This window comes from Manis pentadactyla, chromosome 5 (assembly GCF_030020395.1).
Source record: "Manis pentadactyla isolate mManPen7 chromosome 5, mManPen7.hap1, whole genome shotgun sequence".
Lineage (NCBI taxonomy): Eukaryota > Metazoa > Chordata > Mammalia > Pholidota > Manidae > Manis > Manis pentadactyla.
In genome coordinates this window covers 5,098,710-5,125,969 of record NC_080023.1, presented here as the reverse complement: position 1 = coordinate 5,125,969, position 27,260 = coordinate 5,098,710, and the positions used below count along the sequence as shown (strand labels likewise).

The window sequence follows — 27,260 nt, the reverse complement described above, 5'->3', positions numbered from 1 at the left end:
AGAGGTTCCGGGCTGTTCGGGGTCCGCTGCTCACTGTGAGTGGCGCAGGCGGCCCGGTTGGTGCTGGGTCTCAGCTGAAAGTGACACCCCTCCTGTAGCAGGCTTCCTCCTGTGGGGCAGCCTCGGCAGACAGACAGACCGACACCCGGAGAGTGTGGTGCCTGAGGCCCTGGCCTACAGCACCTCTGCTGGAGGCAGGGCGGCCTGGCCTCGGGCCTGCTGGGATGGACAAGGGCCTGGGGCCATCTCAGGGTCAGCCCCTTCAGGCTGGCGATAGGCGGGTGTCGGCCGGGCGGCCCCCCTGCTGCCTGGTCCCTGAATGTGCTCCACGGGAGGGTTCTCCCCGCAGAGGGCAGGGCTGGGTGACACCTGCCTTCTAAGGAAATGACACAGTACCACGGGTACAAGGCCACTCCACGCCTCCTTTCCCACAGACGTGTCTGCCCCTTGCAGTTCTGGTCCTTTACAGAAAGCACCATTTCACAACTTGGGGCCTGACAGGTTTGGGCCAAGAATTCCCCTGAGGGCAGCCAAGGCTTTGGTTCCTGCCCAGGAGGCTTTGGGGCTCTGACACCCAACCTGTGTGGTCCCTGGAGATGGCCCAGCGCCGCTGAAGCAGGCCTCCCACCAGAGCCCAGCCTGCAGCATTAGCATCTGGGTCACCTGCCCTTGACCCCCACGCTGCTTTCTTCAACCTCCTGTTCAGAGATGGGTGGGTGGGTGGTTGGCAGTAATGGATGGAAAACCCCTCCATGAAGCGGCTCTTCCGTAGGCATCCCCAGGGTCATCCAGGTAGACCCAGGCCAGGCAGAGGGCACGTGCTGACTGGGTGACTGGAGAAGAGCTCCATAAAGAGGGTATCCATAAATGTTCTGGAAGGTTCTAAGGGAGCCACAGGGAAAGTGCAGTGCCCTAGAGCTGCTATATTTGGAGATTCTGATACCAGGCCCAAGTCTGAGGGGTGAGGGTTGGGAGGCATCCAAAGAGAGAGAGCCGTGTGGGGGTGCAGGCTGGCAGGGGCTGTGCCCAGAGGGACACAGCCCAGACCGGAAGGGAGGCGGGATACACACGGGTCTCTCTCTCAGCCTCGGATCCCCCTCTGGTGACCCCAGTGGTTAAACCCAACCAGAAGCTGGAGACATAAAGGCCCCCAGGCACAGGCTCTGTGGAGAAGGGCAGGGATGGGAGCTGGCGTGTCAGCAGGAGACGCCTCTGGGTGAGGTACAGCACTAGTCACATGGAGGGTTGTCGGCCCTGCTCTGCCCCCCACCAGGTGGGAGCTCCAGGCACAGGCTGTCTCATCTCTGAGCCCCAAGCCTAGCTGGGCCTTGAGTGAGGTAAGTGGTCAGTGAATGACTGATGATGCTTAACAGCAGCCAGACAACCAGTTCAGCCCCCAGCCTGGGGGAGGGCTGCTCCTGGCACACAGTGAGAACACAGGAAATGCTCTGTAAATGGGATAGACTGGAGGGCCAGAACCTTCTATTATTCCTGCCAGGCCTGCAGGTTCAGAAGGCAGCTGCCCCAGGAGGTGCTTGCTAAGTGCTTGCTGGATGGATGGCTGGATGGCTGGATGGGTGGATGGCTGGGTAGGTAGGTGGATGGATGGATGGATGGGTGGATGGATGGGTAGATAGATGGGTGGATGGCTGGATGGGTGGATGGATGGGTAGATGGATGGATGGGTAGATGGATGGGTAGGTAGGTGGATGAATGGGTGGATGGGTGGGTAGATAGATGGGTGGCTGGCTGGCTGGCTGGCTGGCTGGCTGGATGGATGGATGGATGGATGGATGGGTGGGTGGGTGAATGGGTGGGTGGATGGATGGGTGGATGGGTTGATGGGTGGATGGATGGATGGGTAGATAGATAGATGAGTGGGTGAATGAGTGGGTGGATGGATGGGTGGATGGATGGATGGGTGTTTGCATCTAACAGGAGGGTTGTACAAAGAAACAGCCACCACAGAAGTCAGGGAAGAGTGGAACAGCCTTGCCCAGCCATCCTGCACACCTATGGGACAGACCAGGGATGAGTGGAGGGGCTTCTCCGGAGTTGTCTGGGGAGGGTGGTGGGGTGGGCCCTGGGGGAGGGGGCACAGTCAACTGTTCTACCTTTTGAAGGAAGTTGTCTAATCTATGGAGGTGAAGGCAGGGTAGGTGGAGAATTTTTATGTACTTTCTGCCTCTAATCTTTTCTTCTCTGAAATTCTGCCTTTAAAACCTTCATTATGTGAATAGAGCCATTGGTTGTTGAGACAACTAAATGACACATGTGGTGGCACATGGCCGGCTGCTGGGGGCTGTGGGGAGAGCACCCACCGTCCCACCTTCCAAGAGAAGCCCCTTCTCTCCTCCAAGGTCAGCTCATCCTGGAGAACAGAGTCGGCTCTAATGTCCCCAAAGTTATGACCCGTGAGACCACACCACAGTGTGACCCCCAGGCAGGGAGCGGGGAGTTGGCTGGGCCTGAAAACGCCCCAGAACCAGAGATCTGGCACCTTGAAGTCACCGGAACCCAAGCCCCGTCCTCAGAGGGCTGCCCCATGGGGCCCAGGTGTCAGGTCACTGCAGCCAACAGCCAGCCCAGCATGTGACCCTCAGTGAGGTCATGACCCCTGAGTGGCCCTACACCATTACCTGCAGCTCAGAACTAAGACCAGGCTGCAGAAAGGAGGGAGCAGACAACAGCCTCAGAGACGCAGAGCTGTCCTGGTGGAGGACACACACCCCAGCGCCAGGCCCAGGGGGAGCTGCCCAGAGCCCACTCAGAGCCAGGGAAGGCAGCCCAGGAGGCTCCCCGACCCAGCCCCCGACCCAGCCCGGTATGTGGCTTTATAAGGACCAGGTAGAGGACGGAGCTGTGGGCTGGGCCAAGTCAGCACTGCCACGGAGGCTGGGGGGCAAGAAGGGCCACTCCACCACCTGCTGCCAGTGTCCCCAAGGTATGGGGCTGCAGGGAACAGGGCTTGACCCGTTAACCTGGGGAGCAAGGAGCAGACACTCAGGGACGACTGTGGCCTGTTCACTGTCACGCTGATCCCCGCACGGCCCAGAGGTGACAGGGAGGAACAATTCCCCTGGGAGGCCCAGATGTGCCTGGTGGCTCTGCCTCCCATTTCCTGTCCCTTAGAGGAAGCAGGACTGGGAGGGAGGAGGGGAGGGAGGCAGGGAGCCCAGGCTCACTGTGGGTGAGGAATTGAGGCTGCCCTGTGGGTGCCAGAGAGTCTCTGGGCCATAAGGGGACAGAGGGCAGGGAAGAGGCAGGAGAAGGTAGGGGCAGATGTTCAGGAGGCTGGGGGGCAAGGTGGGTGGTGTGCACCTGGGAGAGGAGTGGTGGGGGACAGAGATGGAGAGAGGGGGCAGAGTGCATGTGGGAGGGGGGCAGGGCAGGTGGGGGCAGGAGGCTGTGGGGTACAGAGGAGGCCTAAGCAACAGGACAGGCCATGTGCCCAGGGCCCCATCTTCCATTGACTTCAGCGCACGGTGATGCCACCTGCTGGCACCTGAGCCTCCTGGGCCTCCTGGCTGAGGGCTGTGGAACAGCCGGCCTGGACACCCTTGCCCCGCCCCTGGCCTTAAGGAAGCCCTGGGGTCCATCTATGTCTTTTTCCATTTGCCCCACTGCTCAGTAGAGGGGTGCTGTGGTGCCCCACTCTGCGGTCTGGGGTGATGAGCTCAGGCGGGGGTGACTCAGGGCTTCGCACGGCCTGTGGGTGGGGTCCAAAGCAGATGCCCTGGACCCCGGCCCTGCCCTTCACAGAGAGGAGGACCAGCCTGGCCACGTTTCAGGGGACCTTCCGGGCCATGTCACATCTGTTTTGCTTCCAGAACAGGGTGTGATATTTTCTTGAAGGCTTTGAGGTGCCTGTGGTCATGGTGTGTGGGGAGCCTGCCACTGGGCTCACCCCTGAGTGTGCACAGCCCAGCCCAGCCTTTCTTGGGTCCCCTAAGGGTGGAATCCAGCCCTTACCATCCACTGGCACGGTGTGCACCACCGCCTCTCGCCCAGGGGCCCGGCCCCAGCAGCCCACACACTGGTCTCCCCTGACCCCACCCCCAAGCCCTTTATCCCCCATGTTGGACTCTCACATGACACCCCAGGGAACCCTCGGAGGACTCATTAACCCTGAACCTCCACCTCCGCCCTCAACACCAAGCTACAGCCACATCAATCACCCTTCCGTACCTCAGAGCCTTCTGCCGTGCCGTTCCCTCTTCCCCAATGCCCTTCCACTCCCTGTGAGCAAATTCAAGACTTGAGTGCTGCCTCCTCCAGGAAGCCATCCCCAGCCCCTCCCTCCTGCCAGTGCATCCCTCCGAGCTGTGCTGCAGTCTGCTCCCTGCAAGTCACAGGGTCCTCCTGGGCAGGCCCCGCGGCTCATCTCTGCAGTGTCCCGGGTGCCCTGCACTCTTGACCAGAACCGCAGACCCCAGGTGGGCTGCTGTCCGGCGCCTTGAAGAGACCTTGGGGGTCACCAGTTGGGGTGAACCTGGCCTCCCGACCCAGGGCAGCAATCCTGTCAGGTCTTTCTGGCTCAGCAGACAACGAGGCTGGGACCTGCCTGTGGCCCCCCAGAGCCCCCCTTCACTCCCACACAGGCATCCACGGGGTCAGGCGCCATTCCAGGCAACAGAAGGTAGATTCTCACCCTCCCCCAGGGACAGCCAGTGGCAACTGAAGGTGCCCTCCCTCTGGTGACCTCTCCCTGTGACCTCTGCCCCCAACCGGGCTGCCTGGAGTGGCTCTAACATCACCCTATTAGGCGGTCACTCCAGCGTCTGCAGCAGAGAGGGTCACTGGAGGCCGTAGACCCACCTGGGGAGCTGGCAACGCCCACACCTGTCCTGCCTGGGGGACTCAGCGCTGGGGGCGGGGAGCACGTCTGGTTTACAAACACCCACGCTGTGGGGAATGTGAGATGCCCACGGGGCCGAGGCCTCCCCTCCCTGGGCCCAGGGCAGCTGCTGTGAGGCTCAGACTGGGGTCAGGAGCCAGGCAGGGCCGCCCGGGACACGGGCTGATCAGAGCTGGCAACTGGCCTCCCCGTCTGAAGGGCACAGAGGTCCTTCTATGCCCACTCGCTTCCTGGGGCCTGGAAGGCAAAGGTGCACTCCAAGCCGAGGCTGAGTGGGCAGTGCCCACCAGGCGGACCCCACGCCTGCCCGCACATGCTGCCTCATCCGCCAAGCTTTCCCCACTACGAAGCAGCATCAGGCCTCTGGACCCCGTGCACAGGAATCGGCTAAGCTGGGAAACACCCAGAACAGCGCTGGGTTCATGAACCCCGCCCCCATTACACTAAATGCCCACAGGTGTCTCTCGATTCTCATCATTCTGGTGTCTGGGAGCCCGGCCGCTCTGCCTGAGTCGGGGAGCCTGACACAAGGGAGGTCCAAGGAGAATCCCTGATGAAGATTCCCAGATAGGGGCCCTGGCCAGAGGCCACCCGTGCCTCCAGGCCAGCAAGGCGACACAAGAGAGGAAGGCAGCACCTTGCTCTTTGGGGAACAGATCACATAACTAATGGGTGCTTAGTCCTCCTGATCTACCACGGCAGGGAGAGCAAGACCACTCAAAGCTGGCCCGTGGTTGCTAATCCTCCTGTTAACATGCAGGCTCCAGCTGACACGCTCTGGGGGAGGGGATCCCTCCCCACCTGCACCGCTGAACCCTAGGTTCTGCATCCTGCCAACCACACCACGACAGAATGGCCCATTGCTCACATTCTTACCATCCAGAAGATTCCCTTAACAGGGGGCCCTGGTTTGCACCCAGGTGAGGTGCTTCACCTCTGCCGGCCTCGCTTTGTATGTGGGGACACAGTTCTGGCTGCTCTGGTCCTCCCGCTGGGCTCCTGTCCCCTTTCCTGCAGTCCTCGAGGGACTGTCAGTGACTGTGCCCCCAGCCTCCGCTGGCCGCCACAGCATGCGATAAACAGGTCCGTGCTAACTGGCTCAAGAGTGAGCATTTAACCCGAACAAAGCTAGGCAGGTCCTTCCATGGGAATTTTCCACGGATCCTGGTGGGAGGCAGTGCTGTGGGCCGTGAGGACAGTGAAAGGGGGGCCATCTGCGGCAGAAGAGGATGAGGCTGGTGGGTAAGAAAAGGTGGGGAGGTACAGAGATGATGGCAAGAGAGAAGGAGGTGGCTCCAAAGATACAGGGTGAGCCCCGGGTAGCCTTGCCCAGAACCTCTCAGAACAAGCTTAGGCTTGTCTGACTCCTGCAACCAGAGACACTTGGTTGGCACAAACCCCTTTGTTCTGGTGGATCAAGGAGAGCTCCCTAGAGGAGGTGGTGTTGGAAGTGGGTCTTGGCAGCTCAGTGGGGTTCTTCCGGGTGGGTCACTGCGGTGGGGGTGCAAGGCAGACAACACATCTGTGTATGCAGAGTCACCGGATCATCCACTGCCTGTGTGGACCCCCGGCCTTGCCAGGAGTCCCACATATGGGGTCTCGGCCTCCGAACAGCCCTGGAAAGTCCATCTGTTAGAACCACGTTCTGGGTCGGCGGATGCAGGAGACCCAGTGGCTTATTCAAGCACATGACTGGAGAGTGGTGGAGGGCGGGCCAGAAACTGAGGGTGTCGGACCCAAAACCCCCCACCGTGCCCTCTACGGTGTTACCCATCTAAGTCTTGCTGGAGTTGGGTTGGGGTCACTGCTAGGGTATCAGACACCCAATGGCCGGGGTTCTCCAGGCTTTCCGCTAACACGGGCAGTACGGCACATGGGGCTGTGGGACGCCGAGGTCGGCTTTGGTTTGCAAGGGTGGGGCCCCGGGGTGGAGGCAGTCCTCGCTTCTCCCCTGCCCTCTAGCTCCTGGAAGCAGGGACCAGGGTTTGGTTACCTTGGGACCCTGCTCTACAGGGTATGCCGGGCTCGGGGCAGTGGTCAGGATGAAGTGGAAGCAGGTGGCACACCCCATGCCTTCCAGGATATCAACAGCTATTGACTGGACAATCTCAAGTCCCCAAGGGAGGGGCTGAGGATGGGCTGAGCCACAGTCCCACCCTCTAGCGGCACCCTATCCAGTGGGGAAGGCAAGCAGAGGCAAAGAGAAAACATGATAAATGCCAAGACACAGTAGGAAAATTCGGGAGGCTGGGCGCCTAAGGCAGAGAGGACTCTGAGGGCTTCCTGGAGGAGGTGGCCTTGCACTCGCTGACTCAGTAACAGGGAGGTGAGAGCAGCAGTGAGTCAGGCACAGTACAGGCGGGGATCCGGCGGGGCGGGGGAGGCGGGGGGCAAGAGCAGAGCCTGCTGTGGAGCAGGAAACGAGATGGGGAGCTGGGGGTGGCTGGCACGTAAGGTGCATGGCAGGAGGTGGCAGGTGGGAGGCAGGACAGAGGCAGCCAGGACGCCGGGCGGCACCTATTCCTGGCGGGCAGGCATCGCCTGTTCTTGAGCGCCCCCTCGTGGTAATGTGAAGGAAGGGCGGGCAGTGGTCGCAACCAGTGGGGATCCCCCAACACGTGCGCACACGAGCACACACAACACGGAGCGGTGTTAGAACCCCCTTTCTCCAGCAACAAATCCTTCTCCTGAGGTTCTAATAGACAACCCCACCCCAAGACCCACTGCCCTTGCTCACTGGGGAGCCCCCCAATGTCAGGGTCTACGGCTCAAGGGTATCGGAGAAGCCCTGTCCTCCCTGAGGGTATCTGGGTCAGCCTGGGTGCAGGTGCCTGGAGGGAGTGCCGTGTGTCCCATCTGCGCCAGCTGTGTCAGCCTGGTCTCAGGCCGGGGCCTCCAGCCTGGTTTTCTAAGTGCCACTAGGTGGACCCGCGGTGACCACAATGCCAGCTCCTTTGACTGAGAGCGCTGCCTGCTCGGAGACCCGAGCGGGCCAGGTGGGCGCCAGGACATTGGCAGCAGCTCTAGGGGACCTCCACCCCTGCACACAGTGGCGTGGCCCCCCTTGTGACCAGCCTGCCTCCAGGGGGCTCCCTCCTGGTCCTGCCCCTCGCCCCACTCCTCTGTGTGCCTGCGCCCAAAGCCATACAGGGCTGCAGCTGCCCCAGGACCACAGGGGCACTGGCCACCCCCAGGACGCAGGAGAGCCCAGCCTGCTCGTGGCTGGGCACGTGTGACTGATGGGGCCCGCGGGGAGCGCCGCGCACCTGGGATGACACCTGAGTCGAAGGCTGCTCCTCTTCCTCCACCCCCTCTTGCCCACCACACTGCCCTGGGCTGCAGCGGGGAGGTGACGCCAAAATGGCTCTAGTTGTCAAAATGTGACGGGCGGCGTACCAGCCAGCATGGTTTTTAACCCCTGAGTTGCCTTGTCGCCTGGGTCCCTGGACCTTCCGGTCCCCACCCTCCCTGGGCTGAGCCTGATGGGGAAACAGGAGCTCACATCAGCCCGGGCTGGGGAGACAGGGCAGCTGTCCCTCCACGGAGGCTCAGGCACCGGGACACCCCGCACCCCTGACCCTGGACAGGGCCATGAGGCCGTGGACCCAGAACGGACTGTGTTCTCACTCCCACCAGAGCGGGCTGAGGTGGGCGTTAGGTGTAGTCAGGGAGCGGAGGGTTCCTTTCTGCCCTTGTGCAGGATTGCTGCAGGCCCCCGTCCGCTGCAAGGGCGGGCGTGTTGGGGAAGCCTTGATTCATCCAGGCTTATTAATAGCCAGCACCCCAGGTCGCCAGCCAGGCCCAGGGGATGGAAACTCTCCTAGTTGGCCGGCCACCCCGTGGCCTAAGGTTACCTGTCGCTCCCGTTCCAGGCGCACTCAAACTTGTCGAAAATGCAGTCATTCTCGTACAGGGAACAGAGCTTGCTCCGAAGGTAATCGTGGACCTGGTGATAGAAGGGGTCTGGGTGGAGCGGGTGCCCCAATGGCCCTGGCCCCCTCTGGGAGGAGGGCCTCCTGGGCAGGGGGCGGCTGTGCCTTCCCAGGTCCAGATGGCACTCCCGACTTGGCACTGCCCACAGCCAGGCACACAGCTGACACCTGAGCTATGGCCAGGACGGAGGTGGTCACAGTGACAAAGGGAACAAAATGGTAGGGGACCAAATCCTGGCTTCACGTTACCCCAGCTGTGTGAGCCGGACAAGTGACCTCACCTCTCTGAGCTGTGGTTTCTTCATCATTAAAGTAGTAAGAGCACAAGCCCCAGGGCCATTTTGGGGTCAAGGGCAGGAGACTGCTTGGTGTAGAGTCATGTCCTCTAAGGGTGATACTAGTCATGGTGAACAGTGACTGCCATGGAGGGGAAAGGAGGATGCACACAGGCCTCTCAGCGTGATCTGCAGAGGCGTCAGTTGTCCTGTTTTATAGATGAGGCACTGGGGCTCAGAGAGGTTAAGTAACTGGCCTAAAGTCACACAGCTTGTAAGTGGAAGACCAGGACTGTCTCCAGGGTTACCTGACACACAGGAGAGATGGTGACACCCTGTGACCTGCGTCCACCTGACTGTAGCCCAATCCCATGAACTCCGCACCTGGAGTGCCTTGTGGAAGGGTCAGGTAAATGGGGGACAGGGAGCCTAGACCCCCCGCTCTGCCCCTTAGCGTGTGACCTGCGAGAATCAGCAGCCAGGAGCTCGGGTTTCCCATCTGGAAGGGGTTTGGGAGACCCCCCGTGGAGAAGGGCCTGAGGAGTCAGGGAGACAACAGAGGGCCAAGCACGGGGTGGGCGTCTGGACCCTGGGTAACTAGGGGGGGACAGAGAGAAACACACGTCCACCTGCTGCTTGGCTGTGACAGGCCATAAAGCAAGGGTCAAGCGGCCAGAGGGAAATGGAAGAAAAAGGAGGCTTTCATCCTTTTTGTCTGGAACCTTGTATTCATCCCCAAAACGCAGCTCCTGGCCCCTCTGGCAGCCTGCACGGGACCCTGGCTGGGCTGCCCGACTCCTCATGGGCTCTTTCCTTGGAGCGTCAGGGCACCGAGGCTGCTGCCCAGCCTTCTGTGCGTGGTGTTGACGCCCTGCCTGGAGGGCTCACCCCCCACCCACACCGTGACCTCCTCAGGGGTCAGCTGAGAGGCCCCGCCTCAGAGAGGGCTCCCCGCACACCCACCCAGGGAGCTGGCTCAGCGCCCATCTCCTCCCTCCCCTGCCGGCACCCCCGTGTCTGTCCATGTGCGGTGGCTTCCAGATGTCCCTCCCTAGCCGGACCTCTCTCCCCGAAGTGCACACTGGCCCTGCAGGGGTGGGCTTGGGGGTCCAGCCCCCGCCTCCCTGGGAGTGGGACACCACCGGGTGGAGGCCTGCCGAGGAGGCCTGGACGGGGTGCCACGCTGGGTACACATCCCAGCCCCCGACCGCTTCTGACAGGAGACTGGCGCAGGTGAGGCTGAGCGGAGAGGCCCTTGACTGCGTGTGAGTCCCTGAGAAGTCCCCAGGGGACTTAGCCTCGCAGCCCTGGTGGGGCCTGGGAGGGAGAAAGGCCGCCCTACACACGAGAGGGGCGCTGAGAGCCACCGCGGACGCAGTGGACTGAGGGGGGGGGGCGCCGCTGTGTCCTTCAGACCAGTGGCCTGCCTGGGCCCAGCCCACCGTCCTCCCAGTGAGCCCCTGCCCGCAGCCACACCATGCTGTGGTCTGGGACCTTTGGGGGTGAGCCTGAGGCTCCTCTCTCTGAGCCCAGGGTCTAGCGGGGCACAGGGCACCTGCCAAGCACGTGTAGGGACTAAGATAAATGGGGTTACGTGGCTCCTGGCTTCATTCCCGACCACAGACAGATTTCAAGGTGCTCACGCTCAACCCCTCCAGGTCTGCACTTTCCTGTGTGCCCCTTGCATAGTCACAGCAGCCTCACTGATGCACCATCCAAACACACGCGCTGTTCTCTCTCCTGCCCTCTGGTGGCAGGGTGGGGAAGAGCGCAGGCTCCGGAGACCAGCAGTGAGCAGCAATCTAAGGCGGGCTGCTTAACTAGCTTTACCGCCACGGGCCGTTTAACTCAAATTTCCTCCAAATAAAATGTGACAGAGAGAATGCCAGCCCCAGTGCAGTACATCAGGAGGGCTGGCCCACTCAACACCCACCCGACGCCCTTCTCCCTTGCCTGCCTCACCCACAGAGGCCATAAGATTGCTCAGCTCCCCATCCTACGTCATAGACCCATTCTAGCTAACGAGGGGTAAGAAGTCTGAGGAGGGTTCTGGCAAAGCTTTTGTGCTCCCAATAAAACATGTAACAGGCCCAACTGGCATAGCCTTTCACATTTCCTCCTATTTCCTGCCTGAAATGTAGGCATAGTTCCTGGAGGTATGGCAGCCCTTTTGCCACCACGAAGTGTCACACATGGTGGCAGAAAACACAACATTCAAATGATGGTGGACTAGGTCATAGAAGCAGCAGCTGAGGAGGTCGCAGGGTCACCCACTCTTCCTGGATACCCTCCTCCAGACTTTGGTGAAGGGAGAAAAGCCTCTATTTGTTCAGTACAGCAAGTCAGCCAAACCCAATCCTGTTACATACAATTTCTAGAACATAATAGCCAAAAAAGTGTTAGTTATTGTGTTCGCTTCGTGTAATAACTATTATTATTTTAGAATCAATAGGTCAGCCGGGCCAGAAGCTAAGCCCCCGGCTTCGGGTCTTGTCCTCTATTCTTCTCCTTTACGGGGCCCTCACATCCTTTGAGAATCTCTGAAGGCTTTGGACCATCTCCCTGCAAAATGTCGGTATTAAACACTGCACCTAGTCTCAGGGTCCGTGGGCGCCCAGTGACCCTGGAGGTGGGAAAGGCTGAGGGGCCTAGTGGAGCTGCAGTCGGTCAGTTCCGGGGTCTGGCTCTGGGCAGGGGCTGGGCTGGTCACTCCTGCAGACCCGAGCAGGGTTGTGTCACTCCTGCCCCAACCCTGGCCTCTGCCATTCCTGGGGATCAGAGGACGGGCGGACCCCTCCCTGGGTGTGCGGCGTGAAGAGGGGGCCCGGGTGAGACCCGAGGGCAGTGGAGTGTCAGGACCTCTGGGCTTGTCCCCAGGAGCCGTGAGAGCCCTTCCATGAGTCCATCCTGAGGAAGGGGTGGCAGCCGGGGAGGGGCAGGAATGGACAGGAACCGTGCCAGGTGTCCCTGTGGGCGCATGGCTTCCCGACCCTGAGCACCGTGCCCTCCTCTCAGCTCCGCCCTCTTCCCAGGGCAGCCCTTCTGCCTCCCGGCACACATCCCTGCCCCAGGCCTTGGCAGGGAGGGGAGACAGGGAAGGGAGGTGCAGGGCCCCCACCTGGCCTCTCAGGGTGTAGCTGCCCGGCTCCCACATATCCTAGCCTCCTGGACCCCAGGTTCCCCTTCTGCCAAATGGGCTATGGCTTTACCTTCACAGGGGAGGGAAGGAAAAGGTGGCACATGTAGTGCAGGGCACTCTGTGCATGTAATATTTGGTTACACTGTGAGTGTGTGGCTGAGGCTTCTGGTGGGGTACTTTTCCACTCAATCCACATGACCAAATCCTACTCATCTTATAAGGGCCAGCCCAAATGTCACCTCCTCCAAGAAGCCTCCCAGATCTCTCCAGCTAGAGATACAACCAGAGGCAGCTTTAAAGCTGTCTCACGTTTCTTTCAGGTCCCCATCTTATTTTACCACCACATGAATTTTATTTCCTACCCCAACATATCTGGATGGATCATAACAGAAAAATAATGAATAATAAGTTTCCAGGAAGGTGTCCTATGCTTCATTTTGTACGCCTGGCTTAAACGGCCTGTGCTGAGGTTTTAGAAATGCAGCTGCTCCCGGGAGCGGGCAGTGCCAACCTGCTGCAAGGGTAGGGCTGCAGACACTCAATTGTCTGGGCCCTCGAGTAGGGCCAGGTCTGATGCTCAGGGTCTCTGCTATCCTGGGCCCTGGACTGCAGGCCTAGTCCCAGCCCCACCTTGGGGCAAGAGCCCGAGGACACTCTCCGCCCCCTGCGGGCAGGGCTGAGCGCGTACTTCTGCCCTTCCAAGCTGCGTGGCTGGGGACAAGCCGCCTGATCGCCTGGGCCTCAGCGTCCCACCTATAAAATGGGCGTATGAAAGCCAGCCTGTTGCTGGGAAGCCCCCTGCACAAGAGTTCTCAGCACATGGGAAGCAGGCTGGGGGTCCTGCCCCACAGAGGGGCTCTGAGGTTTCCAGCTGCAGTGCCCACCTGGTAGGTCTCTATGGGCCTCGCCTCCATGTTCAGGTCCCAGACTTTGACCGTGAGGTAATCCCGGGTGAGCATGTACCGGCCACTGTGGCTGAACTTCACATCCGACACCGAGGAAATGATTTCTGAGAAGAAGGAGCGATTGCTGGGGTCCTCGGGCTCTTCAAACACTGTGGGGACAGAGAAACATCACCGGCTTGTTCCTGCCCAGAATGGGCCAGAAAGACAGATGATTTTGTTTCCTCGCTGAGCTCACGCGGTACCATCATTCATTCACTCATCAAACCTATAACTATACACCCGTCAGGCATCAAGCCCGACCAGATCCTCCAAGGAGGAAAGAACAAGCTTTTGGAACAATGTTTCTTGAGCATTTGCTCTGAGTCAAATTCTATGCAGAGTCCTTCCTGTGCATCACTTCATCTAATCCCTCAATAAAAAGATCAGGTTGCTACCACTATTCTTCCCATTTCATAGCCAAGGAAGCTCAGGCATAAATGGCTAAAAACCATGCCTGAGACTTCAGAGCTGGAAGACAGTAGTGGGGGCAGGATTTGAACCCAGGGACGCACTCCATGTGCTGCGCTCGGCTGCCTCCGACTGGTGATGCTGAACGCCGGGACTGTGAGGGGTCCTAACATTTTCAAATGTGCTGGACAATGTCCTGGACCAGGCTGGGCACCGGCTGTGGCTCTGGCGCTAACTGGCCCTTGGGGTCACTCGTGGCCGAGCCCTGCTGCAGGCACATGCTATTTGGCTGCCACGGGAGCTGTAACAAAATCAAACCTCATTGTCACAGGAGGAGCTCAAGTCCCATTTGCCAGCAAATACCCTAGTATCTTAGACCAAATTCCACATGGGATGTTGTTCACGTAGCCCCTGAAAGTGACAGCTTGCTGCCCCGACTGGACCGTCCCAGCCTAGGCAGACTGGGCAGTAAGTGACACCCCAAACAGCATCCCCTCCCTGCTGCCCCAAATCACCAGGCCTTCCTGACACATGGAGATTCCCACACAGAAGGATAAGCTCTTCCCAGCTCATGTCTATGATGGGCTGTCCCACCGGTTTGTCCACTAACACCCGCACTGGCCAGTCAGATCCTACAGTGGCCCTGGTGCTGGAGCAGGTGGGGGCCAGGGTCCCTGCAGACTAAGCATTAGCTCCTTAGGACCTGGGCCATGCACAGGCCTGGGGCTCAGGGAAGGAGGGTGGGTGGTGAGTCAGCAGTCATTTACCAGCCTGTCTGGAAGGACCTAAATGCCTGACAACCAACCTAGCCAGCTGTCCCCATGGAAACTGGTGGAGTGGCTGCCCTGCCTGCTGGCTTGTTCTGCGTCTCCATGCCTGAAATAGGGAAGCAGAGAGCTGATCACATCTTCCCAGAGGCTCACAAAAGTGCCCTCCCAGTCACTAGGTCCAGCACCTCACTTCCTAGGTCTGCTCCATCCCTTACCCACCCCCCAATCTGGGGCCCCATTCTCCCTCTTGTCCAAAGTAGATGCTGCCCCTCCCTTTCCTACATCCAGCTCTTGCCTCGCTCCTCTCTGCAGGGGGCCTGGGAGGGTATCAGGCTGACCGGAGGCTCTCATGTCCTTATGAGTGAATGCATTCATCTGTTGTCTCAGCAGCCAACCCACACTGAGCACCCACCCCATGCCAGGCACTGTCTGAGGCCCCAGGATGTTGCAGAGAGCAATGCAAAGCCCCCACTTCCCTGGAGCTAACATCCTCCCCAGAGATAGACAATAAAACTCAGCCACATGCTACATCATCAGGCAGGGACGTGTGCTGGGAAGAAAAATAAAGCAAGTGAGAAGACAGGGTGTTTAGGGGCTGGTGATTAGGATGGACAGGGCCTCTGTGCAAGAGAACATTGGGCAGAGATCTGAATGAAGTGAGGCAGAGACCAGTGTAGATATCAGGGGAGGAGCACTCCAGGCAGAAGGAGTAGCACGTGCAAAGGCCCTGAGACAGGGATGATGAGCTAAAGGCCACATAGGCCAAGGAAGGGCCTCATCCCATAGGCAGTGGGACCTTCAGGAAGGCTTGAAGAAAGGGCATGGCGAGGTATGGGTTCTCCGGGAGTCCCCTCCTGGCAGTGGCAAGGAAGCCTCCTGGAGGGCCAGCTTTAGCCTCTAAAGCCATTGAATTATGATTGGTCATCTCTCATAATCATGTTTTGTGCCCTGGTAATAATAATTACACTGGCATCTTCATTTCTGCAGGCATAACATTCATAATTTTTCTTTTTAAGTCAAAAAAGGATCAGTAGCACTTCCCTCTTCTCTCAGATGTTTGGAGTAAAGGGGAAAATTCAATATTTGATTTCTTATGAAACTAAAGCAGTAAGATTCTATGTTGTCTTTAAATGAACAGGAGTATAGACCTACTTTGGGAGGAACTGGGCAGAGGGTTTAAGAGAAGAATGACACAAACTCTCAGCAGGGACCTGGGTGACCCCAGCACCTCCCGAGGTACATAGATGGAACCGTCTCTTGACTGAAATAGCATTTCTGCCACTTGGGGTCAGAACAGAAGGTGAGTTATGAATACATAAAGCAGGGCCTGCCTCTTGCACCTGACCTTCAGGGAGCCCTTGGCACCCTCATGCATTGCAGCGGTTTCCTCGGGCCAGCCGCCACCTAAACCACCTGGGCTGGTCCACTCACTCGGCCCCTGCATCCTGCAGAGCCAGCAGGCTTTGTGGGAGTTGAGGCAGGCAGATGGCCACCTAGGTCATGGAGGAGCAACCTCCCTGGATGTCACCAGGTCACAGGCTGGTTTTCCACCGGCTTTAAGGAGCAGGAAACCACAAAGGTCAAAGTTTAAGGATGATCTAATCAAGAGGAGAAAACAAACACCAAACGGCCCACTGTAACCTCAGGCCTGGCTGTCCTCGGGCATTTCCAATGGCTTTTCAGGTACAGGAGGACCGGAACTGTGAAAGATTAATGGGAAGGGATATTAACAAGCCTGAAAAAATTTCCCAGAAGTTCTTATTTTTCTTTTCAAATATTCCTATGAAATTTTTAATACGACTATTTTTGTCAAAAGACTGCAGCCTCTCCTATTCCATATCAATCCGGGTCCACCTCTCAGCCACCATACACACGCCACCTGCGTATCCCCGAGGGCATCAGTAAGAGGTAAGGGGGTCTCTTCTCTAATTGGTGGAAGCACCGAAGGCATTTCACAGTAGTTACTGCTGCCAAGAGTTTAAAGAAAAAGCATCCCAGAGCCCCTGTCACTTGTGATGGGCTCAGCCCCACCTCTCTCCCCAGCCCTAACGGTTTTCAAGTTGGAGCGTCTGAATCAGCAGAAATCTCGGTCCTATTTCTTTTTAACAATTTTACATAATTAAAGATCTGGTGGTCCTAGGTGGTTCCCTGATAACCACATCCTCCTTTCTTGGTGCCTCACAGTGTCCCCACTGCCACACGCAGGGAGGAGGAGAAGCCCCCGTCACCAGCATGCGCCAAAGCAGAGCGCAGGGCCCTGGTCCAGCCGCGGCCCTGAGCACCTGTGTATGCAAGCGCACAGCACATGGAGCCTGAGGTCAGCGCCAGCCGCACGCGCAACTCCCAAGGTGCCCCTCTTCTGTTTAAAGCCCTCCATGGCTCCCAGTGCCCACAGGATCAAGGTTCTAGCTCCTAGACATAGCTGACCGGCTCTATGCTAATCGAGCCCCGGTCTGCCTGCTGTTCCAGCTTCATATACACGATTCCCATCCTGCAGCCACATTCCAACCCTCTTCCCACCAGGGCCCCAGGGCCTCAAATAAGGGGAGGTAAGCCAGGCCCTCAGGGTCCCCCTTAATGCCTCCTTCAGTGTCATGCCCTGGGCATCTCGCTCACCTTGCCCTGCCATATACCAGGCAGCAGAGCTCTGTGTGGCCTCAAACAAGCCCCTTAGCCTCTCTGAGCCCAAGTTTCCTCACCTGAAGGACAAGTATGGGTCCTCCAGATGTAATGCCTGGAAGCACCCAGCCCGGTGAGGAGCTGTTCAGTTAAACTGTGGCTATTTCTATAGTTATTTTTTCATATTATTTTCTCCCTGAAATTTCCTTTATTTTTAGCCCCTGTCTTCCCCGTCAACTTCTATATATCCTTCAGAACCCCAACACAAATGCCCTGTTCTCATGCACCTTGTCCAGATGCTCTCCAAACAAGTCCCGCACAGCCCCAGGTTCCCTCTTCTATGGCATCAGCAGGGATGTATGGTCACCCCATGGGGCTGTGAGCTCCTGGGGCAGCGGTCCTGCACCTGTCTTCAGTCAGCTTGGCATCCCTGCCCCTTGGTGTGGAACTTGAGCGTGACATTTCATAAACGACCACACTGCCCCGGCTTCAGGAAGTGCCCAGGCGAGCCCGCCTAGGGAGGAGCTCCAGGAGGAGCTGGGAGGCGTCTGTGCGGCAGGAGGGGTGGGGTCCTGGGTCCCGGGGCGCCCCGAGCCCCAGCACCTTGTTGCTTCTGCACGATGCCGCTCCGGGGGAGGGCCCTCCGGCGTGGCTGCCTTCCCGCCCTTGGGCGCCCGCTACCCCTGCCGGCAGAAGGCGGAGGCTGTGCAGAGCGCGCAGGGGCGGGGAGGGCAGCGGGGACCACCACAAGGCGGGGCTCCGGGCGCTCTCCGATGAACCCGCGGGGAGCATTCTCTGCTGATGGCCGCCCGCTCAGCGCCACGTGACGGGCCCCAGGGAGCAAAACAAAACCCAACCCCCACTGGGGCCGCGCCCAACCTGCCTCCGCCCCTCCGCCTCCCCCAGGCAGCCTGCCCTTCGCCCCACTGCAGCCCCTTATCTCCTTTCTTCATCCTCCCAGGCACAGAGATGCCTCCTCTGATCGCCGTGATTAAAAGCCAGCTGCCTCAGGGCACCCAAGACGGCTCAGCGCCTCTCTCTGCCCGGGGCTCCACTACCCCACGTGCCCACACCTCCTCCACCGGCCCCGCCAGGCCGGTGCCCCCTCTCAGCACGAACCCCGGCCGTCGCCGCCCTCCTCCCGCGCTCCACGCAGCCGCCTTCGCGCCCGCGACGCAGCCCCCCGCCTCCATCCACTCCTGGCCCCGGGCCCTCCCGGCCCCCCGGGCCCTCCCGGCTCTGGCCCGCTTCCAACCCGCCCCACGGCTTATATCCTCCACTCCACAGCCAGAGTCAAGGAGCAGCCGGGCCAGGCCACTCCCTGCCCAAAGCCCCTGCGGCTGCCCACGCTCCAGAGGGAGCCCAAAGCTGCTGCCTCGGCCTATGACGCCCCCTTGCTGCGGACCCTCCTCTCCCCACGCACCACCCCGGGCTCCCTCTCCCCGTCTCCCCTGCTCTGCCTGGGCCGCACTGGCTGCTCCCTTTCACTGGGGAGCTTTGCCCCAGCCCTGCCCCCAGGTATCTGGAGCCTCCCCAGCAGAGGGTGGCTGGGTCTGTTCTGTCTGCCCCAGATCCAGTATCAGGAACGAGCCCTGGGAGTCTACCCCACCCAGCCCCTTCCCGCGACCCTGGCTCACCCACAGTTCCCACAGGCTTCTTAGTTCACAAGGCTTCCGTGAAGATTAAGTGAGAAAGAGCGCGGGTTTAATGGCATGAGACTATCAGAGCCTCTATCCTCGCCCTACCTGGCTGTGTGACCTTGGGAAAATGTCTCAACCACTCTGTGCCTCCATGTGGTAAACAGTAATGGACATTAAAGGTGTCCACATCTGAATGAATCCCTGGAACCTGGCAGAAGACTTTGCAGATGTGACTAAGGATCTTAAATTTCAGAAATGACCCTGGGTCATCTGTTACCACAAAGATCCTCCGGGAGAACCAGGAAGGTCAGAGGCAGAGGGACGAGATGGGAGGATGGAAGCAGACCGTGGAGTGCCGCACTGCGGAGATGAGGAGGGGCCGCGGGCCGAGCTGAGGCCTGCGGGCACCTCGAGAAGCTGGGAAAGGCGATGGGTCATCTCCAGAAGGAGCCAGCCCTGTCCACACCTGCGTTTGTGTTGTGGGAAGCCCGAGTTTGTGGCAGCTTGTGACAGCAGCACTAGGAAACTCATACACTCAGTTCCTCATCTGTAAAATGAGTAACACAGTACCTCCATTACTGGGCAGCGCTGAGGATTTAACGAGCTGTACACTGAGGACAGTGACCCACGGGCAGCAGGGGATCGGCGAACGTTAGTGTGGTTATTGCCCCACCTAGCACTAGGCTGGCACGTGGTGCGGGGCCCCGAGGGGCACGGGTTGTCGTGACCACCTATTCTAGGAAATCTCCAGGCTCCATCACAGACCTTCCTCTTGGCAGACTCTGTGCTGTCAGAAGCAGAAACAACTGTCTATTTTGAGGACCCATGTGTGGTTGTTTCCATAGTTACCCTGTCGCAATGACTAGCAGACACAAGACCCAGATTTCTACTGCTTCAGAGAAAGACAGAAAGCTGCGTGCACCCCCCTCGGCCCCTGCTGGGAAGGAGCCTGGGAAGCCCCTGCACTTCTCTGTGCCTCAGTTTCCTCATCTGTCCAAAAGCAGAAACAAATACCTACCGTGATCTAGGACCCTCTTCACTCAGTGAACAGAACATCATTTCACCTGTTGGGCACATGATCCCATGACCATTCACCTCTGGGGATGTCACTTTTGGCCATTCCCTGAGTTTTGAGCAGTAACTGGATAAATGGATAGAAGTGACAGAAAGAATGGGCTCTAATCCCAAGTCTCTTAAAAAAAAATTCAGCTTGAATAATAACCATCTGTGTTCTGGTTAAAAACAACAGCAACCTGCTCATCAGCAGCTGGCTGCTTAGCCTCTCGCGAGAACCAAGAACAAACCGAAGGTGGACATGAAGGACGATACTTCACCTCCTCACGACTTACAGCAGATGAGATGAGAAAGGAAAGCAGAAGCTGCAAAGGCCTGGGGAGGACTGGTGGGCAACCTCCTCCTGACATTAAAGAGAAAGTTTCCGCGCAGGACACCGAGTTTGAGAATGAACAAAATGTTAGACGCATTTAAAATACAAACATTTAGAATACAAAATTAACTGCAATAGAAAACCGGTATAAACTGGTAAAAAGATTTACACATCAGCTTTACTAAGATTTCAAGGAGCAAAGATTTTAAGCTGTTTCAGGAAAAGAAAAGATAGAAAGGAGTAGAATAATCTTAATAAAAACAAAGACCACTTCTTCTATGAACTTTTATGCAAAAAGCATTAACTTGCTTTTGTGCAAAAACATCTCAGCAAGAGCTCAGGCCCCAGGGGTACAGCAAAAGCCTGTGGTGGTCAGAAGCCACAATGTCCCTCCCTTCACACCTTGGCCCCCTAAAAGCCTTAGAAACCCAATATGGCCTAGGGAGGGGTGGAAATTGCTGTGGCCTTGCCGTTAATCTCACTGCAGCCCTGGGATGGGGGTGAGGGACACAAATGGAATTGACTCATCGGAAGTAAAGTTATACTCTCGCACTCTTGAGTCTGTGGGCTGATTCACATGCAGCCCGTACACCACCAGGCATGTGACAATGACGTGTCCGGAATCTGCGCATGTGTGCTGGGCTCGGGAGATGTATAAGTGACGGCTGTCCTGGTGGGTGGCTGCTCATTCAGACCCCTGGGGAACCAGATGACAAAAAATCAAGGGGGGCTCTGACTTCTACCTCCAGCCCACCAAAGAATGTCATTCAAACAGCGTGGGGTACGAAAAACAGTTTCTGTTCTCCCTAAGTATCGCCCTCCTGCCCACAAGTGTTTCCTGATTCAAAGTTGGAACCTATAGCTGAAGCACAGATACACAGACCAACGTAGAGGAGAAAGAATAGGAGCTTTCTCGGGGACAGTCACTGGGTGTATCTCTTTCCACTGTTCTGTTTCCAGTTTTTTGGTAAAGTTGTCATTACCCTGCCTTTTCGCCCCCCGCCAAATCTTTCAACATGATCAATTGCTCATGTCGTTGAAAATCTTCTAACTCAGTATTTTAAATGACTGAACAATATTCCATTATACAGATGGCAGCATCGTCGGATTCACTTGTCATTTGCTCTGTTGGACATTTAGGATGTTTCTGAACTTGGTCCTTACACACAAGGATGTTCCATGAAATCTTATCCTTCGTCCTGCCCCTGGGGCTCACGTGGGGTCAGGGCTGGGCCCAGGAGTGGAGACCCAGACTCTCTCCCCTCTCCCCAAACTTTTCCAATGCCAGTCTGAGTTACAGCTGAACACAGGCAAATCCCGGGGCCCCTGGGGCCTGCGCCACAGGCAGTGGGCATAACACGGGGGGCGGGGCAGTGCTGTTTGAAGCAGCATAAACTCCCCCAGGCTGTCTGCTCCTAATCCACAGGCCTGTGCATAGGTTATGTTTGGGGCAAAGAGGAAATCAAGGTTGCCAATCAGCTGAGCCTCCCATGGAAGATTTTCTGGGTTATCCGGGCTGGCCCAGTGTGGTCATGATGGTCCTTAACAGTGGGATGGTTAGGCAGAGGGGTCAGTCAGTGTGCTGCAGTGTAAGAAAGCCCAGCCGGCCATCGCTGGCCAGGGAGATGGAGGGCACTAGGAGCCAAGGAATGCAGGCGGCCCTGGGGCTGGAGAAGGCCAGAGAACAAATTCTCCCTGGAGCCTGCAGAGAGGAACGCAGCCCTGCCCACACCTTGATTTTTGTGAGCGAGACCCATCTTGGCTTCTGAACAGCAGGACTGTAAGAGGATGAATCTGTGTTGTTTTGAGCCAATAAACTTGTGGTCATCTGTCACGGCGGCCGTGGGACATCAGTGTGGCCCTGGGCTGCTGTTGTGGGTCTGGCGTAGCCCACACTCACGGCCTGGGCATCTGAGCCAGTCCCCGAGCTTCCCATCCATCCCCACGCTGACCCCTACACCTTCACCTCCAGCTGGGACCTGCCCCTGACCAGACATCGGCTGCCTGCTCTTCACCTCTCTTTGGAGCCCAGTATGATCTCATGCTTATGGGGTCCAAACCCAGCCAGTTGGTCCCTGTCCCCCTTCCTGGCCGTCCCTCCTCCGGTGTGCCTGTCCCAGGAAAGCACCACAGCCTCGCCCTGCCGTACAAACCAAACTTGAGTCACCCCGGTCCACATGCCACTGGGCAGAGCACGCCAGCTCAGCTTCATAGAACACCCGGAACGGGGCCATCCCATTCCTGCCACCCCACCCAGGGTCACTGTTTCTTCTCACATGAAGCCCAGCAGACTGGGGCTCCTCCCGCAGTTGCTTCTCCTTTTCAAATCCTTGCTCTCAATCCCCACTAGCTTCTCACCTCACTTAAGATAAAACCTGGATCCGCTCCCTGACCTATGGAGTCCTGAGTCACTCACCTAGCGCGTCTCTCTGACCTCAGTGCCAGCCATCCTTCCCCTGCAGTCACTCCTCTCAGGACACACTGGTGCATTTCCATATCGGAGCCCTGCCCCTGCAGCCAGCCCTTCTAGAACATTCTTCCCCCAGAGCTCTGCGTGGCTTACCCCTTCGGCACCCTTAGGGAGATAACCCTCCATGCACCTCCTCTTTTGGTGGTGGCTGTGCACATCACTCCCCACCTCCCCACATCACAGGACCTGGTCATGAGTTATCATCTGTTTGCTGATTCCTGCTTTGCCCCCCACCCCCGGGGCCTAGAGCTGTGCCTGAAGCATAGCAGGTGCTCAGGAAACATGGGCCCCTGGATGCCTGGATGGCTGCTCATGGCACGTGGGGTGCGGTGGTGGCCTGTTCTGCCCACTCTGAGTGCTGGCACCCCGGCCAGCAGGAGGAGACGGGAGTGTGCACAGGGAGCCCCACCTGGGCCCGCTGGAGAGCTCTGGGGCTCACAGACTACAGCGCTGGACCGTGCAAGCCCAGATAACAAATATCTGGGTGGCCACGAAGACAAGGAAGCTCAGGGCGTCTGCAGAACATGGACCAATGCAGAGAGGGGTGGTGGAGTGAGACGTAGGGGAGGGAACTTGGCCGAAAAGGACAGAGGGGCGGGTAGTCACAGGGGGTCCTGAGCCTGGTCCCTGGGGGCCAGGGTGTGCCTAGGCTCTGCTGCCTAGGGAAACCAGCCCCCCAACAGCCCTCAGCCTCCCTCACTGAGATGCTGATAAAGCCCTGACGGGGCCTACTGCTCACCCCTCATTCATTCATTCAGTGCATATTTCCAGACACTGTTGTGAGCATAGGGGTAGATGCCGAGATGAACTAAACCCCCACCCTCCCGGCTGGGGCCCTGTCTGTCCCTGTCCCCTGCTCCCACTGCAAGGTCATCCAGGGAGGACACCACGAACTATCCTCCACCTTCAGGTGCCCCTGGGCACCACCGTGATGGTGAGAGGTCGGCCAGCCATAACCCAGCACCAAGCAGCCTAACCCAGGGGTGAGTAGCAATGGCCTAGCATCCCAGAGTTCTGGGTTCAAGTCCTACCCCCTCACTTTTCAGTCTGGGGGAACTGGGCCTATCCACGAGCCAGCCCCAACTGGGTCTATCATCTCCTGCACCGGGCCTCCCTGGAGCTCATGAAGGATGAGATAATGTGGACAGCTCGGCTGCGCCTGGCTCACAGCGTCCCGTGAACGTGAGCTGTGTGGTGGGGGTCGGTGTGGTCACCTCATGCTCCCTTGGACCTGCCCAGCCCTGGACTACCATGGCACCCCAGGACCCCCCACGGCTGACCCTGTGATCAGTTTCAGCATGAGGAAGTGACCTCCAGGAACTCAGGGAGAGGGGGCGGCCCACGGGGTTCTGCAGGGTGTGGCCAGCCTGGCCAGAGTGGGGGTCAGGGAAGGCTGAGCATGGTCCCTCCTCAGCTGTGGACCCCAGCGCAGTCCCTGAGCCTTGTCCTAGCCACCCCCATTCTGAAGCAGCCCCCTGCGGGCACGGGCACTTACATTTGGAGTGCTTGTCACACAGGGCGGCCGCACGCATGTCGCAGAGGCGCAGGGAGCCCTTGCTGCTGCTGTAGACAAAGAGGTTGCAGTGGTGCGGGTGGAACTCGGATGCCGTGATCACCTCCGTGAGGTCCTCCATGTTGGCTGGCTTGATGTCCACGATGTCTGGCCAGGTCAAGGAAGGGCTGTGAGGGGAGGCTCAGAGACCCTCAGGTGTCCCTGGACACCAGAGCCTGCATACCCACCTACCCAGCGTCTGAGCTGCCTCTCCATTCCCCAACTTCCCGCAAGCACCCAACCCGCAGAGGCCACCCCCCAACCCCCACCCCACAGCTGCAGACCTGCGCAGGACCCGCCCCCTGGCTGCCCCTTCCGGGTGCCTGTTCACTGTCCCTGGAAGGCCCGACCTCCCACATCCCTTCTGACCTGTGCCCTACCCCGAGCCCAGAGCCCATCAGCTGCCCAGCCCTTCACAGAGTGACCCCTGAGGCCTCTCCCCCTACCCACCTCCCTACTGGTTGCCAAGCAGGTGGCAGGGAGTGATTATCAAGTGCCTACTATGTGCTGGCCATGGACGTGAGGTCAAAAATGTCATTCTCCTGTCAGATCTGTGAGTTGCGTCCACTGAGTGTTCAGGGTGCTGTTGCCCCACCCCCTGGCCCCCCTCCTTTGGAAAATGTTCTCTGCCTCTCTGGGTTTTCAGCTCTGATGTGTGCCCCACCCTCACTCACAGTCCCCATGAGGGGTGAGCCCAGGAGGGACCCCAGGCGGGGAGTGCTGGGGGCAGTTCTGTCGTCCCTGCTGGGCTGGTGGTGTAGAGAGGGGCACTGGCATCTGCTGCCTGGAGAAGGGAAAGCCTGGCCTGAGGAGGGGCGGGCAGACAGAGCCAAAGACAGGAAAGAGAGGATCTCGTGACAGCTTTTGAATCTTGGATCAGGACGTACCTGAAGCCCAAGCCCCTGGATGGTTAACTACGGGAGCCACTAAGCCCATTTTCTGTTTAGGGCCAAGAATGTCATTGTTTGGAAAGGAAGCATCCCTCACTGATACACTAGAGCCCAGAGAGGGTGAGCAACTTGTCCAGGTGACTCAGCAGTGAGTGGGAAGCTGGATTCCTGTCCATTCCCCACTGCCTACTGGAACCCTTTGGGGTGGCACTGAAGGCCTGGCATACCCTGGACTATGTCTCCCTTTCCAGCTTCGGGTCCTGCTAGGCCACCCAAAAGGCTTGCTCCTCTCTGACAACACCCTCGGTCTCCCCAGCCTGCGTGGCTCTGCACAGCCTGTCCCCTTCCACTGAAACGCCGCCGGCTCCCTCTGCATTTGCACGTGGCCCTGGAGTCGGACAGCCTGGAGCTGGGATCCCGGCTCCGCCACCTCCCGGCTGTGTGACTGGGTGAGTTCCCGGCTCTCCAGGCCTCACGTTTCCTCGTCTGTAAATGGGTTAATGGTTCCAACCTCGTAGGTTTGCTGTGAAGATGAGAAGAGGCAAAGCCCTTTGCTCACGCCTGACACACCGCAGAGTTCAGTAATTGCCAGTTGCCATTATTCTCTTTTATTACCTTGAAAATACCGATTGGAACTCAGACCCCTCCTCTGCGGTCGGCCTCGCCCTCCTCCCAGCCCAGCCGTTTCCACCCTCAATGAGAGACTTTCCAGCTTCTGCCAACACAGGAGATTATAAAACATCCTGACGGGCGCTGGAAGCGCCGCTAGAGGTGCCGCGGAGGCCGCTGTGCTCCCTCAAAGCCCGCTTCCTGGAAGCTCCCTAACCGGAGGCTTGGAATCGCCCAAACTCCTGGAGCGAGAAAACCCACGTCGTCAACGCCTGAGTCGGTTTCCCTGGAAACTGGTTTTCTAGTGCGATAAGGAGCAGAGATTAAATCGTGACAAACGAGACTAAAGGTGACGAGAGGAAACGAGCAAACGCTCCATGATGCTGGCCTGCTCGGCGACGGCTTTCATTTCTCACCCAACTTAAAATGGTGTCCGGGACAGTGCGGTCGTTTATGAAACGTCACGCTCAAGTTCCACACCAAGGGGCAGGGCAAACAGGGACCAAATTCCCTCTTGGGACACAAAAATCAAAGGAAACTTGTGGAGATGGAAGGGTCCAGCCCCCGTGGAATGAACACAGGTGGGGTTCGAATCGGGGTTGTGTCACCTCCCAGGGGACCCATGTTTTCACTCTGTTTTGTGGGGTTATGAATTCCCGGCACGGGGGTTAGGACTCAGCGGGATAAAGAGAAGATGCCTGGCCTGCAGGTGGCTCTCAGAACACTCCAGCGTCCACCCTGGGGTTGGAGGGCACTTGTCCATCAGCCCGACGGAACTCAGGGCAGCCAGCTCATTGACTGCTTTTGCCAAAGAACGGCGGGTGGAAGTCACAGGCGCTGTGTGTGGCTTCCAGACTGAAGCTTTGAGAGCCAGCACACAGGTGCCGTGACAACTTTCCCTGTGCAGTGAGACCCATGCCTCAGGTGACCTGTGTGGACACACAGCGTGAATGAGAAATACCCCTGGGCCTCTGAAACTTTCAGACTGTTGTCACTGCGGCAGAGCCAGGCCCTCCTGGTTCAGCGTCCAGACACTCTGGGCAGCAGAGGCAGCGCGTCTGAAGCCTCGCACCGGTCATCCTGCTGCCACAGAGGCCCAGACCGTAATGTACTAAATGACCACCGCTGCTCCCTGACGGTGCCGTTCGGTGGGAGCGATCAGCTCACGCACGACTGCCGGCAGCCCACGCCTGCGAAGCATCTGGCTCACGGAGACTGCAGCTGGCTTTTATGAACTGTCTTCAGCGGGGGAAGCTGTGGCGCTGGTGGCCAGAAGAGACTGCAGCGTCAGAGCTCAGAAGTCCCCTCTCCAGCCCCTACATCTTGGTCCCAGACTCACATGGGGGCCAAGGCCAAGCGGATAGGTATGGCCTCATTGCCTGATTGCAGCGTACGCTTCTTGCTGCCGGTGACCCTATCCCGCTTAACTGCTCCTGACGGCCTCATGACAACACTCGTTAGAAGTATGTGCAAGGCCATGATGGTTTTTAAAGGCACACAGGGCTCAATTACACCTGCAGTTCTCTGCAGGCAACACGCCTGAGCGGAGCTGGTGGACAAGCAATGCACGTGGACCAGAGGCCCAGTGTGCAGGCTGGCAGGACAGCGTTTCCAAAGCCCAGGACCACCTTCACACAGCCCCAGCATCCCTAGGAGAATCTTCTTCTGTTTCAAAGGATTCTGGATACAGTGGGTGCTGGGGAAAGATGGATGTGAAGCACAGAGCCTTCATTTCTACGTAACCTTGGTGCAGGAAGACAATACCAT

At 58.4% G+C, this 27,260-nt stretch overlaps 1 protein-coding gene across 2 annotated transcripts in view; it reads right to left on the bottom strand.

The window, feature by feature from the left end:
* PPP2R2C (protein phosphatase 2 regulatory subunit Bgamma) overlaps nt 1-27,260 on the bottom strand; it is a 139,218-nt gene that overhangs the window by 3,815 nt on the left and 108,143 nt on the right. For both annotated transcript variants that reach the window (XM_036921163.2, XM_036921164.2), the window contains exons 6-8: nt 23,938-24,102; nt 13,089-13,258; nt 8,713-8,804 (exon numbers count right to left, since the gene is read on the bottom strand). In XM_036921163.2, coding sequence (XP_036777058.1) covers nt 8,713-8,804; nt 13,089-13,258; nt 23,938-24,102 — 427 coding nt within the window. The remainder of the gene's footprint in view (nt 1-8,712; nt 8,805-13,088; nt 13,259-23,937; nt 24,103-27,260) is intronic.